General features: G+C 40.0%; 1 protein-coding gene across 23 annotated transcripts in view; it reads right to left on the bottom strand.

Annotated features, from left to right (window-relative positions):
• plekha7b (pleckstrin homology domain containing, family A member 7b) overlaps nucleotides 1-20,087 on the bottom strand; it is a 67,360-nt gene that overhangs the window by 10,027 nt on the left and 37,246 nt on the right. For 7 of the 23 annotated variants that reach the window (XR_007880922.1, XM_051379350.1, XM_051379362.1 and 4 more), the window contains 15 exons: nucleotides 19,016-19,120; nucleotides 18,316-18,388; nucleotides 17,706-17,806; nucleotides 13,788-13,966; nucleotides 11,735-12,163; nucleotides 10,985-11,525; nucleotides 8,531-8,614; nucleotides 7,910-8,044; nucleotides 6,917-6,985; nucleotides 3,817-3,888; nucleotides 2,580-2,660; nucleotides 2,326-2,475; nucleotides 1,455-1,556; nucleotides 1,100-1,211; nucleotides 669-871 (listed from right to left, as the gene is read on the bottom strand). Coding sequence is in view for 22 of the 23 variants with exons in the window: in XM_051379350.1 (XP_051235310.1) it covers nucleotides 669-871; nucleotides 1,100-1,211; nucleotides 1,455-1,556; nucleotides 2,326-2,475; nucleotides 2,580-2,660; nucleotides 3,817-3,888; nucleotides 6,917-6,985; nucleotides 7,910-8,044; nucleotides 8,531-8,614; nucleotides 10,985-11,525; nucleotides 11,735-12,163; nucleotides 13,788-13,966; nucleotides 17,706-17,806; nucleotides 18,316-18,388; nucleotides 19,016-19,120 (2,436 nt within the window). In the remaining variant the exon portion in view is untranslated. Of the gene's footprint in view, nucleotides 1-668; nucleotides 872-1,099; nucleotides 1,212-1,454; nucleotides 1,557-2,325; nucleotides 2,476-2,579; nucleotides 2,661-3,816; nucleotides 3,889-6,916; nucleotides 6,986-7,909; nucleotides 8,045-8,530; nucleotides 8,615-10,984; nucleotides 11,526-11,734; nucleotides 12,164-13,787; nucleotides 13,967-14,025; nucleotides 15,630-17,705; nucleotides 17,807-18,315; nucleotides 18,389-19,015; nucleotides 19,121-20,087 lie in introns of those variants that run through there. The other 16 variants (XM_051379356.1, XM_051379355.1, XM_051379354.1 and 13 more) reach the window with 13 other exon arrangements.

Raw genomic sequence — 20,087 nt, 5'->3', positions numbered from 1 at the left:
GACCACTAATAAATACGTGACGCTACATATTCACATTAAAGGTTTCTTGTGGAGTCTTTGACCTCTAGTAGTGCTATGGAGTTGTTTGGGTCCTTGTTCCCTGTCATGTACATGAAGCGATACACTATAACACTGATCAACAGGTGGCAAAGAAAAGGAAGACTGCTAGCTAGGAAACATAGATGTTAACAATGCTGGATTCAAAATACTAAAAATATGTTTGATAAGGAAGGAACATTTTGTCACGTTTGCCTCAAGGATTCACTCAGTAAGTTTTAGTGAGTAACACTGAATGTAACACTGCCCTGAAAATGTGTGATGGGCATTTTGTGACATTTCATTAACAAAACAATTAATTTATTAGTGTCAAAAATAACTGACATACTTATATATAGACTATTACTAATATAATGAAACTAATCAATAGTTGCAACCCTTTATCTAGTGCTGAAAAAAGTGTAAATGGAAACACTGACCCAAATGAGAAAAGGTAAAGCTTCTGTTTAAGGCATCATGTGATATTTTTGGCAATTAGAAAAGGCGTATGAAAAATGTGCAAAGCTACACAAACTGCATCGTACAAAGACTTCATGCAGCTTTTCATACAAAGATGGCCTTTATTTTGTAGGACCCAGCTGAGGTTTACTTCTGTGGCAGGGGTCACTCACCCATTTCAGCCCACTGGTGATGGTTGCAGAGTGGCGTAAAGGCTGCTGGCTGGGGCTGGAGGAAAGGGTGGGGGTGTGGCTACTTGGGCTGAGGTGGGGGCTGTGCTGCTGCTGCTGCTGGGACAATCTCATCTCCATAGCAGACGGGCTCCCAGACACAGAAGGCACTGATGATGCCGACACTGAAGGCACAAATTTCCTCTCTGGGGAATTCAATGTATATGAACATGTAACATGAACACACACACGCTGTAAAGACAGTGCTTTCTTTTCCCATGGGAAATGTTCAAGGCATTAGTATTGAGTATATGATTAAGAGCTTTAATGGTAACATACTGTAGCGTGACCACACATGGCTTGTACTGCATTGCACATACAGCGAACATCATTTGCTTTGTACATATGAAACCTCCAGGTAGCACCTGTCTCACCTGGGTTGGTGACAGAGGAGATAGTGACTTTGTAGTTGGCTTTACTGGTGCTGAGGCCTGCAATAACATCCTCAATCCTCCACAGCTCTTTTCTGATCTGGACTTTCTCTTGCTGCTCACAGACGAACACAGAAACATGCATCGTAAAATTACTTGTGTACCAAAACAACATATCACTGATTAAAAGTCATCTATTTTTACCAAAATATAATTTTTAATTTGAGGCTAATACATATCAACCACAATTCCTTGCTTTGTCTGTGCTTACGAAATGAGAAGTCTGTAACTAATTCCCAAGCACACCCATGCATGAGAGTGAATGACTTGTTTGTGTGAGTTAACACGAGCCACAGACCTGAGAGAGATCGCTGCGGTTCATCTGTCCCTGCAGGGCTGACTTCAGCCACTCCACATCTCTCTCCAGCCGGCTGTACTCATTCCACGCGTTCTCCATCTCCTGAAAAACGAAACAGAACCATCTCCATGTTATAATAAGACAAGAAACAGCCTCATCTTAGGAGGTAACACGTACAGTAAAGCCTATGTGTGGTTACATATAATTAGAGTAGAGTAGTTGAGAGCAAGTGTTTTGAGCTGCTTGAGTTTTACTATGCTTTCTCACTTGAAATCAAGTTTTTAATATGATTCACTTGGATTTGATCTGTTATTTCCATTGTTCAGTCAGTCACGTATAAGACCGATATTTCCTGCGACCATTGAGAGCACAACCAATGTGGTTGTCTTTGACACTGAGAGCTAAAGATACTCTGGTGTACTCTTGCGTAATCTGGTGGTTTATTTGTAAATGTTTTATCATTTTAACACTGAATATTTTGAATATCAGTGGACATTTTGACTAAAGCATTTTTCTGAGTGGTGTAGAAATTAACTCATGAGTTTCTTTGTAGCCTCAGGTTTGTCCCCGAGCACTCATTTTGATAGTCACAGTCAACTTGAAACATTGTGCCAGTTGCAGAAACCATCAAAAAGGAACAACTAAAAATAGAAGTGAACATCTTGTTTCTAAGCAATAAAAACCATAATGCTGTGGTAGCATGCACTTAGTAATATAGGAGACAGTCTGAGTAGTATGATTCAGAGTAACTTACCAGTCAAAACTAAATGAACAACATTGGGAGGGGGGGCATGTTGCATATTTTAACTTTAACATAGAAGTCAAAGAAGCTGTATTTGTCATTATAAGCTTAATGGACTTTGTGTCTTACTGTGGAGACTTGGGATATTTCAGCCCTGATGTGCACCACATCCTCTTGTAGTAATTTCTGCTGATAAGCAATCTTCTCAGCATGGGCCGGCTGATCTCTGTACTGCTCCATCTGCTGGTGGGAAACATCCAGCACAGACTCCAGCTTGTCCTAGATAGAGACATGAAAGACACAGTTGGAAAACAAGAAGCATTTATGGACCACACCAATACAGGCTGACTCACACAAATTTTGTGTATGTATAAGCCAAAAACCTTGTCCTCCTTCAAAGTGCGTATCGTGGCCTCTAGCTCCTGTAGTATCTTGTCTTGTTCACACAGCCGACTTAATTTCACCTAAAAGGAAAACATATTGGAAGAATAAAATGCAGGAAAACAAATGATAAAATCTAATCTCTGTTTACCTCTAAACAGTCCACAGAGTGTAGACATAATGCAACAGAAAAAACAGGAAAGAGATAAAATGGTGACTGGGCCAATGAGATACAGTATCTGTTTACAACAGAGGTTGTCTGTTCCATTCTTGTTTTCGTTCAACTTTATTCTAACAACACAGCCAGATAAGACGAATTGATCGTCTACTGTAGTCTTCGCTGTCTGTAAATATGTCAATAAGGCTCATCTATGTGAAAAGCCCTCAGGAATTCCTCTCAAAAGCGCAGTGAGAAATATCAAAAGGCTCTATACTGTCTGGTTTGGGGGCGAGATCTGGTAATACCCATTATGAGTAATCATAATCAAAAATCCATATTTTCAAATTCACTTTTGGAGAAAACCGTGTTTATTGAGAGTGACAGATTTGTTTTCCCAGAAATGGGTTATGTGTTTATGAAAACAACATAAGACTGCCTAGTTCACAGTCTTTCTCACACAGTGTATTTTTTTCTCAGATCTATTTATCATTCTGTTCAATTAATAATTAAGCTGTTTTTATTTTGCTGCCGTATATTGTTGTTTTTAATTGCATGAAATATTCATTGTTCAGACAAATTTACTGGCAATTTCTTATAAATTGTTAAAGTGGAACAATGCTAATGATGAAAAGCCAGGACATCCATCTTATTTACCTCCATTCAGCAGAAAACAAAGAATGAAAAAAGCAGGATCAGGCAAATCAAACTGAAAAATTTAACAGCTCAACATCTAAAACTCCCATTACATGTATTTTTCCCTTTAAATTGCAGGGAGGAAAATAAAAGCTGTGGTCGATACTCTCAGGCCCTCACTGTGCAGTGTGGATGGGTGTCCCCACAGTGTTGCAATGTACATACGTTCCCTTCCCTCCACAGCCTCTGTTTACCACAACTTAAGAACACACACGCACACACACACACACAAACCACACTAAAACACACAGTAAAGTCAGACTAAAGTCAGCTGCCTCTCTGTAGTGGATTGTAAGAAGTAGGAAATGGAGATCTTAAAGAAAAGGAAGAGACGGATAAACATGGTGCTTATCTTTTCAGTCCTAAGAACATAATAATTCACTTACATCAGCATCACTTTCTGCTATTTTCACAGGCCTTGATGGTCTTTCTGTTTTTAAACTCTCACGTCCAGTAACCTGAAATTCCCAATAGCCACAAATAAAATAAAATGTTTAATATCAGTAATCGGATGACATATTTTGAACACCCTTACTTTAATGCTTCCAGTAAAGAGATAACAACAACTGCATAGATTTCCAACATACAGTGAGACTGAGACAAGCTGGATGGATCGTGATAAAATAATAAAAAAATAAAAATTCACACAACCAAAATAAGAAAAAAACACGAGCTGGTATAACAAAACTTTGTGCAGAAGCTGAGCAAAAACATTTATGCAGAGAGAGTTTCTGCATCTTTGCATTCGGGGAAACCCTAAAAACCCCAAAGCTGCTCTTTCCTCACTGCTAATTACTGTAAGTTAAACTGGGTCCTTCACATGAACCATTTCATTATTTCTACTTCAAAAAGCTAAATGTGAAACTCTAAGTTATCAAGGCCTGTAGTTTCATGACGGTGTGCTATGGCAGTATGCATATGCTGGAGGAGAGAGCAGTGACAGTGTGGGCAAAGCCAGTGGTAAGAGACTGAAAAGGTGTGAATAATTAAAAATAATGAGCTGTGTGTGTGTAGCTGCAACAGCCATGGCATTGTTGATATCATGGACCTCAGCACAGTTTAACAAAACTTTGTTTAAGATATATAAAAGTTCAGTTCACCAACAAGATTAATCTGCCTCCAGACAAACAAATCACAACAGCTTTGAAAGAGATCTGCCATCCCTAGAGTGATGCCACAAGCATGGCTAAAAATAAGGACATCTGTCTGCTATGCTGCTAAATTACTTAAATTAGTACTTAGTTTCTTCTCAGTTAACCAATTCCATCTGCATAAAAAGTAACAAGTGGCCTATTCTTGAAATGTGTTATTGATTATGCGTATTGCATTTCTGTGTCATGGAAGTGGCAGAAGATGCATTTAATTATTCAGCAGGATTGCATTAAAGATGTCAGCAATTTTCAAGTGGGAAACACAGTACAAGAAATGAATCATAATCCCCATTATTTTGGGGTCTGTACATTACCATTGTATGGGCTTAGAACATATATGGTTGGGGGTAATAGCTTTACAATGAGCTTAATACACTTTTTTTCTTTTATTCTTATTTTAGGTAATTTATAACATTACTATCAGAAAATACTATTATGGGAACTTATATATTTCTGTAATCAGATCTGTGGTAGTTAGAAGCGACTTAATGATATTGTTCTATTTTGATATCAGTATAATATATAATAGTATAGTAGTACTATAATAGAAGGACTGTCAGTTTGTCCTGTCCAGACGTTGTCCAGATAACGGGGCAGAGTCTGCCAGTCGACTGTCACAGTTACTAATGCATGAAAAATTTGGAGTGGAATATTCATAACACACCCACATCAGGATCACCACACCCAACACGGCGGTATGGACTACAGCAAATGGGAGACTCAGTTAAAGGGGCATTCCACCTAATTTAAATGTCAAAGTCAATTACTAGTCATGTGGGGCACTACGCAGCCTGTGAGAACAGTTTTATAATGTATTCTGTGGTGCTGGAGGGAGCTTTGTCAAGTCTGGGAAAATTACTCAAGTGATCACCAGGATCTTTAGGTTGGGCTTGGAAACTACAAGTTTTTGAAAAGAACGTCTATGTTACATACTTGGGTACACTGAGTTTGAAAGACATGAAGGTCAGAAAACTAATATCAAGCTAAATCTCTATCTATTTAGTCAAAATATACAAGTTTTGACCACTTTTTCTGTAATCTGTCTTTCACAAGCTGGCCAACTTTATGTAAGTTAACTTCTTTATGTAAGTTTCTGTAGTACTCTTTCAAGACCGTGGTGAATACACACCACTGCACGTTATCGTCCGTTTCCACCAGTTACCACAATGAAACTAGAGGCCCTAAGGTTGTCAGTGCCATATCACATTGCTATTATATTTCTTTAAAGAGCACCATTGGGTCATCTCTTATGCTCTAACAAGCAAAACAAAAGCAAAGACAAGATGTAACAAACATGAAACACATTCAGAAATGCTTAACAGCATGCAAGGAAGCCCTCTCGCATAACGACTTCCTTTCCATCATCTCAAATCTCATAGCAGTGTTGCGAGCGTCACACAGTGAATGATCGGACCAAGGTATCCATGTGCAAAATCCTGCATATTTTCCAGGGATGCATCACATTCCTTTTGAAAAGCAATGGAATGGTCTGTTTCACTTTGTATGCACACCATCCTTACATTCCAACAGTACCCAAAACTCGGAGTGGAGTTTTCAAACACATTGTGTACTGAAACGATCATCGGGTCAATACTTTGGATCTGTTTTGAAACAGGAAATGGAGAGGAGTTACAGGACGTACTGTTCTGTATCATTAGATGACCTCCCTCCTTTCCAAAACACAACCCAGATTTCTAATCAATGCATTGTGGTGTTAAACATACAAATCAATTAAGGTCAAATGCTTTGCACAGGTGTAAATGGAACATATGCCAGTAGCTAGCTAAATGAAACAGACTGATTAAATACTGCAGTAAAAGGCCTTTGCAATTATACTATTTGTAACATGGGAATTGGAGTTCACATGACTCAGACATTTTAGAAATTCAGCCATGTGCTGAAACTTCAATTCCCATCAGGAGGATCAACATGTGTTGGGGTGACATACCTACATCTGAAAGTACAGTAATATCATCCAATCGAAGACTCTGTGACAAACTAAACATCTTTCTTCTACTTCTACTTTAGGAAGAAGCCAAACATTGCTCTTGCACTTTATGTCAGTCACATTGGACTATTTGTTGGATTCAGTAGACTATTAATGCAAATTACTTCTTATCCTCAAATGGATAATTTACATAATAGAAAGACAGTTAAGAGACATGTTAATTCCATCATAAGGAAACAGTAGAAAAAGCACAGTGCAGAGGAACAGAGGAAAGACAGGAAAAGGGGAAACAGGGAGGCAGATGTTGGAGGCAGCAGCAGGAGAACAAGATTGCAGTCTACAGAGGGGAGATGGAGAAGAGGATGAAAAGGATAAAGTGGCATTTACTTTGTTGGGGCCCACCTTCAGATCTAGATACTCCAGGTCCTTCTTCAGTTGTATGTAAGTATCATCAGCCTTTAAATGAGCAGTGGAGAGATAAATCATTTGAAATGGAGCTGCAAAGGATAATGGGTGACCAGATGACTCTTAAGGCCTTTATTTGCTGTTGAGGCTCTGCTAACAGAACTTTAATTAACTTGGTCTCAATTACAGTTTACTTCTACCTCTGTATTTTTATCCACAGTAAGTAAAGCCAAACTGTAATTAAGTAATCGTGTAATTTTTGAACTGGTTCAATGTCTCATGTTTGACCTCATACACAACTGAACAACACAGGTCTTGTGCATGACATGTGGTCAAACTGAGTGCAAACATGGAGGATGGCCAGAGAATGGTTGGATGTTAGAAACTGGGTGGGGTTGTCATTACTGAGCACCGTTGCAGCTTCACTGTGGTCTGATAGTCTTACAGCAATGCAGTGTTTGTAAACAGGCTCACAAGGGGGACTGTGGCCTGATGGTTGCTTCAAAATGAAAACACCAAGAGCAAAAGATTTATCAGAGCACACAGACATTTAGATACAAATGTGTTGTATTCATCACATATTCTTTTTGTGGTTGTGCAAGGTTATACATCTATAAAACAAGTATACAATTCAGACACAGTCAACAAGCAACATGCTTCAAATATGACATATTACTTATTACAAATAGGAAAACACTAGCCTCTGAATGCTTTTTCATGTTTTGAAAAAAGTAGATGAGTGACATTCACTATAAAGAGACTAATGTATAGCTTAAAGGCAATCTAGACAGTGCAACACAGCCCATGCCAAAATGGTTGAATAAACAAGACAACCAAGCAATGCCAACAGACCGCAGTCTTATGAATGACAGAGAAGTAATGTATGGGATTGGCTGGGGAGAGGGGAACCACAATGCACTGGCAGGGGTTGCAGTGTGCTGTAGAGGAGGTTAGGGAAATACAGCGGCCCCTGACCTGCATGCTGGGGCCTAGAAGACCGTTGTGCTGGTGGTGCTGCAGGTGAGCGAATGCATCGCCGGGGCTATGCACACCAGCCATCTTGGCCTGGTGCCTCCGAAGCTGAATGAGGAGCAGAGTCAGCTCCTCTGGCTGCAGCCAAGCCCGGGTTTAGAGGCCGGAGGCCAGTGAAAGCGCAGAGGAATGAGAGAAAATACTTGAGAACCATCTGGGCAGTACAGTGGCTGAGAGAGAGCCAAGTGGTTGAGAGGCCAGTATACTTTTGCTTAATCAATGTCCTAATAATAACTTAAAATGTAAAAACTTGAGCTGCACTATGAGACTGGGAGGATGACTTATTGTGTTGACTTATTGGCTATCATGGATTGTCTGAAGGGTTAAGGGTCAGCAGAACTAATACCACTACAGCAAATATTATATGGCATAAAAAATAAACCAGCATTATATGGGTCAGCTCGATCAGATTAGATTCTTCATCTTGATATTGTCACAGAGATTAGTGATTCCTATTCCTGGCTTGGGTGTGCTAGACTACTGGAGAACTATGTTATACACTATGATAGATATCGTTAACAATGAAACCATGTAATGTAGTGAATGCAATAAAGAGGATCATACCGTTTTGCCATGCAAGCTGGGTGCACTGACAGTGTGTGTGATGTAGCCCATGGCTGGCATGGACCTTCTCTCTATTTGGGAAGTCTGCAGAGAAACAAAGTTCAACACTTGTTATTACAGATCTAATAGAGTCAAATCAAACAGAATGTGTAATTCATTAAATAATCTTCAATAGAGTGTTGAAAGTGAGAGATAGACCACTCTATCACACTGAATCAAAGTTGAACCATAGCCTCCAAGACTGCAAACAAATTTGACTACACAGCAGATTTATTTTTTTCATCTATCCTTTTCTCCCTTTCATCACTCCTACTCTTATTTGAAACAAGGTGTGCCCTGAGTTTTAGACGCTACAGGGCTTGGAAAATCTGACGTTTTTGCTTAACACACAGAATTAGCGAAAACCAGGCCCACTACAGAACCCTAAAAGGACACAAACAACAAGAGATTTAATTAACTACACATAAATTATACTAAACCTGCTTTCTTAAAATAACATTTGTTTGCTACCAGCAAGAGAAGCACTGTAAGCCATTCCCTTTGAGATTCCCATGCCACTATTTTTTGCTGTATAATAGGTTTTTTATTTAAATGCAAGATCAGAAGAAAGAGACCGCTGCTGATGTTTGAGATAGAGTAGAGATGTTTATAGGGTGCCGAGGAGCCCTGGGCAAATTGGATTAGCTGCTAATAAAACATACTCCTTAATGATATTCCACAGAGGTATACAGATCGCTATTACTTCAGCACACTCCAGCCAGAGAGCACCATCAGCCTCAAAGATGCTGGGTGCACCAAAACTTAAGTTCATTGCAGACTAAATTTAGTTCCCATAAAACATCGCTCCCTTGGATCGTCTTGCAAACTCACTGTGGCTCCCTTTGTTAAAAATGTATCTTCTTCTAAAGGGTTTTCCATAATTGTGCGTCATTCTATTTTATCGTTATAATTAGTGTCTTGACACTCGGGTGAATGATAGAGGAAACAGAGCATCTGCGACACTTTGTTTACTTGTGTAAGGCCAACGGGTTGGTTATGAGTCCTGTGTGTGTTGGCAAATGTGGTGATGGTTTGGAGGGAGATGTTTTCACATGTGGAGGGTGTGGTGGGCAGACAGCACAGGGTGTGGATGACAGGACGGCCCCTCGCTCCGTCTCCTGCGGCGGTGGTGGTGCTGTCTGAGTGCTACGACAGTTTGGGGAACGGCGGAGTAGCAAGCTTTCACTCACACATGCTCACACCACCTGTGGAGTGGGCCTGGGTGTGGACTGTGTGAATCTGCAAATGATTCACATGAGCATCAAAGTGCGTGCGCTGAGAAGCCGGAGCCTTCTCATGCTCCTCCTGCTAATCTTCCCATGGTGTCCTTGTGAGCTCACAACATCCTTCAAGTCAATAGATACCTCACTATCCAAAACTACCGTGAGAATGAGACCTTTGTCATTTGGCTCACTACATGTGAATCATCAAACTTTACTTCAGTCCCATGCCAATGACAGGCTGCTGACACCAATTTGTGCCAGGAATACAGTGTTAAAGCACATAAATTCATCAAGGGTGGACAATCCCTCCATCCATTATCTACACATCTATGGAGGGGGTAATTCACTCCAACCAGTCTTATCATGAGTGTGATAGCAGTATGATAAACACATTGGGAACAAACCTACTTGTGCCCTTTGCGAATCACTGCTCCGCTTTGCCAGTTTAAGGGCATCCACGGGTCAACACACTGAAGAAATGTGAGCCCTAGGGTTAACCATGATAGCCCACCAAAATCCCAATTTTTCAGGATAAATCTTCTGCACCCCTACTGGCCATAATAAACTGGCTTCAATAAAAACAATTGTATTTTTGCAATGCTATCAGTATTCAACATGTTTTAATAATCTTTGGATGACAATGTTCTACACACTGTTATCAGTCTGAGGCTAGATGAACAAATACATCGTTGGTTTTGGTATTTTTATGTTACTTATTAACTGATAAAATAAGACTAGCATTATCCTTTATTTTTTTCTTCAAACTGACTTAAGATCAAGTTAATCAGTACAACAATATTAGCATTTTTTAGTTTTATAATGAGTACTGCTCTACATGAATAACTTATTCCGTAGGCCGTATGTTTACTAACCTAGGCTACAATACATAATGATTCCAACTTAACATCTAAAGCTGACATGAAATATCAAAGGGATTAATATAAAATTATTCATTAATATTATTCTTGGAATACAACATTTCTATGTGTATGTAGGACCCTATATTGCATAGTATTTGAGCACTCTGAATCTATTTAGAACTAGATTTACTAGTCTCCATTTCAAAGTTTGATTGGGAAAAAAGTAATAATTTTTTATTTTGTACTGCAATGATGAAGTAAATTGTCATCTAAATAGTCAACTCTTACTAAAAATGTCAAAGGTGCTTCCTCTCCCTGTGTAAGTGTCCTACCTGAGACAGTTGGGCACAAATATGGCCGGGGGAGCTGGATCGTGTGCTGTCCCCAGGTGTCACTTCATCCAGGGGCCTGACTGTGCGTCTGTCTGAGGGAGTGTGAGGCCTGCGAGGGGACAGTGGTTTGAAGGAAGAGGGGACTGACGGTGGGACTTCACATGGGGACGGAGGAACGGAGATGGAACGTGGCATCTCCACAGTAACTCTAAAAGATGAAGAGTCAGTGAAGTTGGGGCCAGTGTATATCGGAGCGGTGGGGCTGCCATGACGGAACTGCTGCCGCTGCTGCCACTCGTACAGCTGCCATACCATCCCCTCCTTGGTGGCCGTACGCTCATCTGTGGACATGCGGAAGTGGCTGAGCCGGTCATGGGCGTACTTGTAGTCACTAGGCAGGTTGCATGTTGCTGGAGGAGAGTTGCTGCCAGATGGGAGACGGGGAGACTTTGGCAACGATTGATAGGTGGCATCCGCTGTGCTGGCTTTGGGCTTTAAGGGAGGAGTCCGCCGAGGGAGGTTATACTCAGCAGAAGGAGCACTGAGACAAAAAGACACAAGTATTTTAATTTGATATAAAGAATTTCATATTATTTGTCCACAATGAGAATTATTTCTTTATCCTCTTATCTCACGGAGCAACTGAAATAAACAAGTCCTCATATTAGCCACTAGAGGGAGGCATTTACTCAAGGTTTTTGTTAGAGAAATATTGGTCAATTCAGACTGACTGTTTAAAGACAAACTGACCTCTTCGGTGGGTCCCCTTTATGCACTTTGACCCACTGCTCCACCTGAGCCAGTGTATTCTTCCTCTGCACATGTTTCTCAGGGTCTGCCCGTGACACAAAGCCCCTCTGATAGACTAGGTTTCCATTCTGTTCTGGTGGCAGAGCCACTTGGATTACAGTTTGCTGTCCGTTCTTCTGGGCGGCGCCATCGACAAACTCTGGAGACAGTCTCTCTGCTCTTTCCTCTGTGGCTGACTGGCTGGGCCTCCCTAGGATTTCTAATGCATACCTCACCTCGTCGCCATGAGCCAGTTGGATACCATTATCTTGTGGTTCCTCTCTGTCTGTCCTGCGAAGGCTCTCTGTCTGAGATGAGTTCTGATTGATGTGGACATGGTTGGCCTGTGGAACTGCCTGCTGCACAGCTTTCTTTGGCTTCTCCACCTCTCTGTGAAAAAGTAAGACAGGATGATTGAATATTTCAACAAAAGTTAATCCTGCCTGTAAATGATACAAATTTCTTACAAAAGTAAGACTCTCAAGTGTTACTTTATCTAACTATTACACATGGCTACACTCATAATTACTTTAACCATATTCAAATGTCTCCTCTTATATCGTATATTATGATGAAGTGCAGCACTATTCTTGTAACAAGGGATTACACAGCAATACACACTGGATAAAACCACACAATGGAATTAACCTTTAGTGGCCCTAAAGCTAATTTTTTCAATGACTTTCCATCTGTACGTTTTTATATGGAGAGGAGAAAAGGAGAGTAGAGCCATTGCTGGAGAAAGCAAGCAGAGCGAATCCCCAGGGAACAGAAAGGACGCACTTTGTCTTCATCAAATAGCTTGGGGTAGCATGCCACTCTTCTTAATGTGTTCAAATGGTACCAGTTTCAATTCATAAGGTTTAACATTATATTCATTATTTTCCCACTTAAAGGAATAAGACATGATTTAAAAAGCCTAATTTTCAAACTGTTATTGACTGCTTTTTTTGGATAGTGACAGGAAAGGCGGGGAGAGAGAGGTGGTGACATGGAGCAAATTGCTGGGGGCTGGATTTGAAGCCAGGCCGCTACAGTAAGGATTCAGCCTTAATATGTGTGTGCATGCTACAGCAATCGTTATTGCTCGTTTTACATGCATACACTTAAACCTTGCTAATTTCAGTGTAAATAATTCCTAAAAGGTAAAATATGAAGGTAGGAATATTAAGTTAAAGAATTTTCTTCTTTTTTCATATGATGAATTGATTTGATTTCAAGGATATTCAAATGTGAAACTTTGCAAAATAAAAAATTCAGGAGTACTGACTCTAGGTGGCCTCTAGGTGGCATTACTGCACAGACCATTCAAACCATGCAGTACATCCAGCTAATCTCAGATACATGCAGTTTCTAATGAATTTAACAGGGATACAGTAGTCACAGATTTTACTGCAGACTATTTCTGCCATTGATTGTGAATAAAAAAAAGATTTACTGCTGTAGAAACACATTCTACTGTAGAGCATCTATTTTGTGTGGCCTCTGCTCAGCAATGGTCTGCAATAAGCCTCATCTATCAGACCCAGATGCATTACACACACACACACACACACACACACACACACACACACACACACACACACACACACACACACACACACACACACACACACACACACACACATACAAAAACTGCAGACATATCAGTGCTCCAGAACAGAAGGACAGGGTTGAACCTGCTGTGGAACACTGCTCATGCCGTTAAAATAAAGCCCATGTAGGCAGGAAAAAGGAGCAGGAGCAAATTTCAGTTATGAAACTGATTAAATCAGTTCAACACTACAGTTCAACTCTGAGGTTGATGCCTTAAAACAAACAAATAATATACTAGAAACACTGACCAAAAAAAGTACTATTTTGTTGAATACTGAGACACCCAGGATCCCTTTAGACATCATCTCAGGAAATATCCAGTTCACAGAGACTACTGTGCTTTATGGAGGAAGAGATGTTGGTAGTTGAAGCCCAACCAATGGGAGAAGTGAATCCTACTCTGTAAAGTGAGACCAACCTCTTTATAGTGTGACTCTGCTGCATCAGCGCAGCCTGGTTCATGGCCCGGATCCAGCCATTCATGTCCTCCTGCGTGTCCGCACTGAAGAAATATGTCCGCATCCCGCAGTGTTCTGCCTGTGAGCCAATCACAGAGTTCTTATTGTAAATGTAGGAGCGCATTCCTGTATGGCTCGCCTATCAAAGAGAGAGACATCAGGAGGGAGAGAGAGAGGATGGATGTGAGAACATCTTACTGAAGACAGGAAAAAGCTGCCAGGGAGGCTGATGAGTAGAAAAACTTTGCTTTCTTGTTTACTGAGACTGACAGCCGTCAACTCAGTCAGGACAAAGTTTACAGCAACATTTTACTGGGAAAAAAAAGAACAGGGTGGGAGCAAAGTGCTGCAGCAGAAACAACGTGAACATTGTGCTGTTTCTGGCCACAAAAAAGCACAACACAGGTTTTATTTAACAACTGCTTTTCAAAAAAGCTTCAGCAAAACATATACAATCTCTTCAGCACACAGAAATTAAGACAGCAACTTCAGCAAACAACCATACAGTAGCAACAAAAAGGCAATTATGGGCATCTGTCATCCCCTTTAGTCAGGATACACATACACATAACCACAGATAATAAACATTAGCTCACCTTTTGTTTTTCTTCCTGGTGGTGTAAATCAGTCCTAATAGCTTAAAACCTAATTCTGATGCAGACAACTAGTTAAAGCCCAGTAAAGGAGCATTCAGCACCATTTTGCACAGTTTCATTACTCTCTTCCTTCACAATCATACAGATACCTTCTCATTTTAGATCTGCAAACTATGTTACACTGATCTTATCAATATACAGTCAGTGCAAATGATTAGTTAGTAATGTTTAATCATACTGTATAGCTCCATAATCAATACTAAATAAACAGACTTCTATTAGTATTTTATTGTAACTGGTCACAATTAATATCACAACTGCACACTGCCAGTGTGTTTTTTAAACTTCTGAGGGAATAAACTGTAAACAGTCTTTGACATCTTCACTAGCTTACATTCTTCAGAGTCTAAGTTTTAACAAAAGCCTTACCATCGAATCACCACCACGATTTATCAGTTAGGAAGACTGTTAACTGAATGCAATCATTCTACTAAAATGTATTTAATCTTTAGGCAATATGTGAGAAGACGAACACTGCAAAGTAAACCCAAAGGACCTGCTTCAAAACAGATGTAGAGAAACAAGTTAACAGATTATATAGTAATTTCTATTGTAAAACAATATAAAATTAATGTATGTACAGCAGGGGGCATATTTCTGATGGCAACAAACATCCAAAGAAATGCAATGAAATCAGCAAAGAGTGTAGAAAACCCTGTTGTCCCACCACTCCAATGATGATGACAATGTGATAGGTGATATGCGGCTTGACAAGACAAATACCAGAGCCACTGAGCATAGACGTATATTAAATTGATTAAATGAGTAACCGTTGTTCTCTCACACTTTCCACGAAATGAGGCACTATATGAGTCCTGCACTGAATGTGTTATATTCTGTTTCATTTCAGATGCAATTTGCTGGAGTACAGTGCCAAAATAATAACAAATGTGTCACCGCCCATATACTGATGGACTGCGCTGTACACGTAAAGCAAATGCTCTTTTTTTCTTAAAAAAATTCACAACAATGTTGATTAATAAAACTAATGGCGCCGCTATGAGCTCTGGCATTGTCCACTGATGACTGTAGTCATGCCTGTACATGATAAGAATTTGATGCACATTTAGAAATGTGCATTCAGCAGCTACTAGCATGATATGAAACAAAATGAGCTGAGGATGGCGGTCCACTGATGAGGCTCAAGTGAAATCAAATACCTATTCATGCAAGACAGGAAGCCTGTGTGATTCAGGACGGCCGCCCCGCAGAGAACAGTACTCACTCCGCCCGCGCACACACACCGGGTCACAATGGGAGGCAATTGACCAACAGGGAATGAGAGAAACACAGTGAGATGAGCGAAAATAAGAGAACAGAAAACAACAGGAAGTTACAGCAGATCAGTGCTGACTCAATAAGAAAGAACAGAAATGGCTCCAGCTGTCATCTCATGGCAGTCATCACAGAAGCAAGAATGAGTAACAGTGGCAGCATCAAGAGTGTTTTGGTTCTTTATAATCAGACACATCCTCGTGGCATCGCGGCACAACCTGCACTGCTTCAAGGAAAGTAAAAAACTCTTAAGTATAAATATTTCAGAGAAGTGCTGTACTGACTAGCACAATCTGTATTCTTATATGTTCTCCATTCAAGTGCTAATTGATTTTGAGAAGGACTCTAGTGTCACCAATTCTAGTCCATTATTTCAACTCATTATCAGTCTGTAATTTACTGTCCATGTAAATAGCTCTAACAGTCTGAAACATCCCATTGTTGAACAACACCAGACATCTACTGAGCTGTTGTCATGCTTACTTAGCAGTAACTGAAATTTCCAAAGCACCTCAGATACACGTAATGAAATCTCTTGCTCTTTAATGCATGATGGCTCAGAGAGAGCTGAGGGGAATAGAGATCTCTTAAATACAGGGAGGCACAGCAGAGCCTCATTACATCTAGCCTTACACACACTCCCCAGCAAGTGGTGGGAGGAGACGGTGAATAGGCTGAATGTATAATTAATATTCCCAGCTGCACAATTATCACACAAATTCCATTGTATGTAGTATGATCTTTAAAAAGATACGTACCACACAAGCACACCGATTCATACTCACACAGACATGTTCTCACACACATATATACACAGAATCCAAGAACAAAAGCCAAAGTACAAAGGAGCTGAAATGATTGCAACAGAATGCCCTGAAGCTGCAGTGGTGCATCAAACATTCAGGCACTATTGTTCTTTGCAACAAGCTCTGTGTTTCCACAAAGGAGGAGCTAGATAATGTTAACACTCTTGCTGTAACCAAACGGCATAATTCCTTTTGCTGTCCTCTGGCAGAATTCACAGAAGGGAAAGGGAAAAAGATTTTGCCGCATGCAAGGAAAAGTTCTATCACACACTTTCAGATAAAAACGACACTATAACCAAATGCCAGCTGGTTCTATTAGGTATAGTACAACAAGCGAGTTATGTGCCATTCAGATTTCATTGAGAGAACAGAGCAATCGCACTGTGGACAGGCTGCTGCAGCCTCTCCAGCACAGTGGTAGAGCTCCCAAAATACAGCCACTGCTCACAGTAGGTGAATAAAATCAGACCAGGCACAAGTCTGCTTTATCTGAAATGCTAATATGAACAGATCATCACAATACATACAAGGGTTGTCCTGCAGCCACTGCACGACTCATAACTTGACATTTTCTGAGTAACAGTGTAAAAAAAAGATTTACTTTGATTATTTGTTTTTCTACAAACTCCTTTATATAACAAAATAATTCAAACCTCTCAAACACATCTGTGTTTTATTTTTCATATTGTATTACAAGCAGCCCTTATTTGCATAAATTAAATATATAATTCTATAGAGATAAATGTTATACTTTAAATCAGTCAATCAAGTAAACAAAGGTATGACCTGATTCCAACTTTGGATACTTCACTGTTTTTGATGCTCTGTGCTATAGACCTGTTTTGGTTGAACTAGTTACTGAAGTTCAATACCCAACCCCAATAGTAAATCACAGACAGCCTTAAACAAAAAAGGGGGAAAAGACATAAAGGAGAGATGAAAATGAGATCAAGGCAGCAGGGAGTACCCAACAAGGCTTCCTGTGTTACAGAGACCACAGTAGGGGAAACCAGCATGTGAGGAGTGCTTCCAAATAGTGATGTAACAAAGAAAAATTACAAGTCGTGAATGAATTTCACTGGCTACACATGGATGTGATAACTTCTTTTATAGATCTGATTCAGTGCCACCTCAGTGTTACCTTGAAAGCATATTTGCGGTTTATGTGGTCATCAGGCTCAACTGGTGCAATGACATAACTGGGCAGAGGGATGCTACCAAGCACCGTCTCCTCTCGGCTATCTGTGAAGCAACCACACACAACACACACAGTTACTGTTATGGGCACCCAAAACAACAAACTTTAATTCTGCCAGGATATTTTTTTTTACGATGTTTACGAGTGAATGTAGATTTATGAACAGAAGGAAAATTAGTGAGGCATAATTCATAGGTGACTCTTGTCTGGACGAGGCCATGTGGTAGCATGTGGCACAAGGTGACATGTGGCTTATCTATTATTCAGTGTGATTAATGGAGGAAAGGAGGTAGATGCTCCAGCAACACAAGCACAGATTACATCCCATAATAAAATACTCAAGTTAATAAGGAAGAAGTGGGAGGAAGACAAATCCAGTGAGAGTAAGAGATGGCAAGATATTTCATACATCTATTTATAGACTGTCATTAATCAAGAAATGCATCTATCCCTCAGAGGACATCACCGAAGGTTTATATGTCTGATTTAACAATCAAGACCATTTTAATTATTAATATTAAACCCTGTCCGAGAGCACTTTTCATAGACTCACCTTTGTAGTAAAACAAGCAGTAGTCTGACAAAACAAACCACTTCCGTTTCCACAGTCGCATTCCAGAGCTGTCCTGGAGGTGAAGGGGGAAACGCAATATACAGCGTATTTAGAAATCCTCCTTGCAGGAACACATTTTAATCAAAATTTTAATTAAAAAGCGTAGTTTGGGAATATAGTGCTCATTAGCAGCAAGTAAGTGTGTGTGTGTGTGTGTGTGTGTGTGTGTGTGTGTGTCAATAATTTAATTTAATCTAAATGTACTTTTTTCTTGCAGCATTTGGCACAAAGCTGCCGACTCATTTACCTCATTACTGTTGGTCTCTAACTCTGGGTTTACTTGGTGTCTTTTTGTGTTATACTTTTTTGGATTATGATCGCATGAGACACTCAAGTCCAGATTAAAAGGGTTTTGTAAGGGCAGTCTGAGCGTTTATTTTGTAAAGCTCACAGTTAGAAGAACATCAGATTCTATACAGAATGATTGTTAACAGGTATTAAAAAGACACAGACCATGACGTAAACCTTTATGTTTATCATACTTCTGCTATACTCCACATAGTTACAGCTGTTGTACAGTGAGGAATCTCACTTTCTGCAAGGAGGGTAATATCTGATTATGTGACTGATATTCCACAGTGTAGATGTGTGAGGGTCTTTCTTTCAGACTCACAATAAGAGCATAGGGACCCCAGCTCACCTGTTTATACAGCCAGCCTCTCACCACCACTGGGATATTGAGGTTTCTTTTAATAGCATGATCCCTCTTTCCAAAACTGTGTACTTTCCCCGTACCTCTGGAGCCCTGCAGAAAGCAAAGAAAAAACAAAAGAGTGCATTATGTGGTGGCTTTGCTGAAGAACTGCGAGCCAATTTACTTTGCTTACCTGAGGTAACATACAGTGATTAATAGAATAGTATGGTGTATACCAGTAGTTCTCAAACTGGGAGACGAGCCCCCCTTTGTAGGGGTGCATGGATGACCAGGTGGAAAATGTGGAGTGAAATTAAAGTTGACTCTGGTTTGTGTGAGGACAGTAAACAATGGGATGCTAGCAAGGCTATCTTGCTAACCTAATCTATTTAAATTCAACTTTTTTTTTTTTTTTTTTACCAGTAGTTGCTCCAATAATGTAGAAGACTGATAAACATTAAATCTGTTTACAGGAGGGGAGGGGGGGGCATGACAGAAAAAGCTTGAGAACCACTGGTGTATACTCTGGCATTAACCTCCACAGCGCAGATAATACAAAGGCAAAACTGAGTCAAGTAAAATGGCCTTCTTTCCTGGAAATTCCTTCTTTTAACACCCACAAAGAAAAGAGGAAATACCAACAGGCTATTCCTGTGGATGCGTGCATCCATTTATAATCAGGTATATTTATAGACAGGATCATTTCAGACTACATATTCTCTGTAGGGCTGCACTAAAAACATCATACTGACAGATATTGCGACTGTGATTCACGATTATGTGGGAATCATCATTCATCATTGTCTCCATCACAAATTAAATTTTCATAAAAGAAAATAAAACGTCATTTCCTGTATCATGATGAAATTTTTGGGGGTCTGTACAAACAAACATGTTTTCTTAAATGTGGAGAACAAGATTTGTAGACCAAGGCACCTCGGCAGCACTACAGTACTTCATTATAATGCTGATTTGTCACACATTTTACCTTTATCAGAACATTACAGCTCTTGCGATTTACATATTGCTTCTGCGATTTGCATATTGGACTTGGCCATATTGCGATTTTGATCATTTG

The sequence above is a fragment of the Dicentrarchus labrax genome, unplaced genomic scaffold, assembly GCF_905237075.1.
Source record: "Dicentrarchus labrax unplaced genomic scaffold, dlabrax2021, whole genome shotgun sequence".
Lineage (NCBI taxonomy): Eukaryota > Metazoa > Chordata > Actinopteri > Moronidae > Dicentrarchus > Dicentrarchus labrax.
The sequence above is the reverse complement of the archived record's forward strand: the minus strand, read 5'-3'. Positions and strand labels throughout refer to the sequence as shown.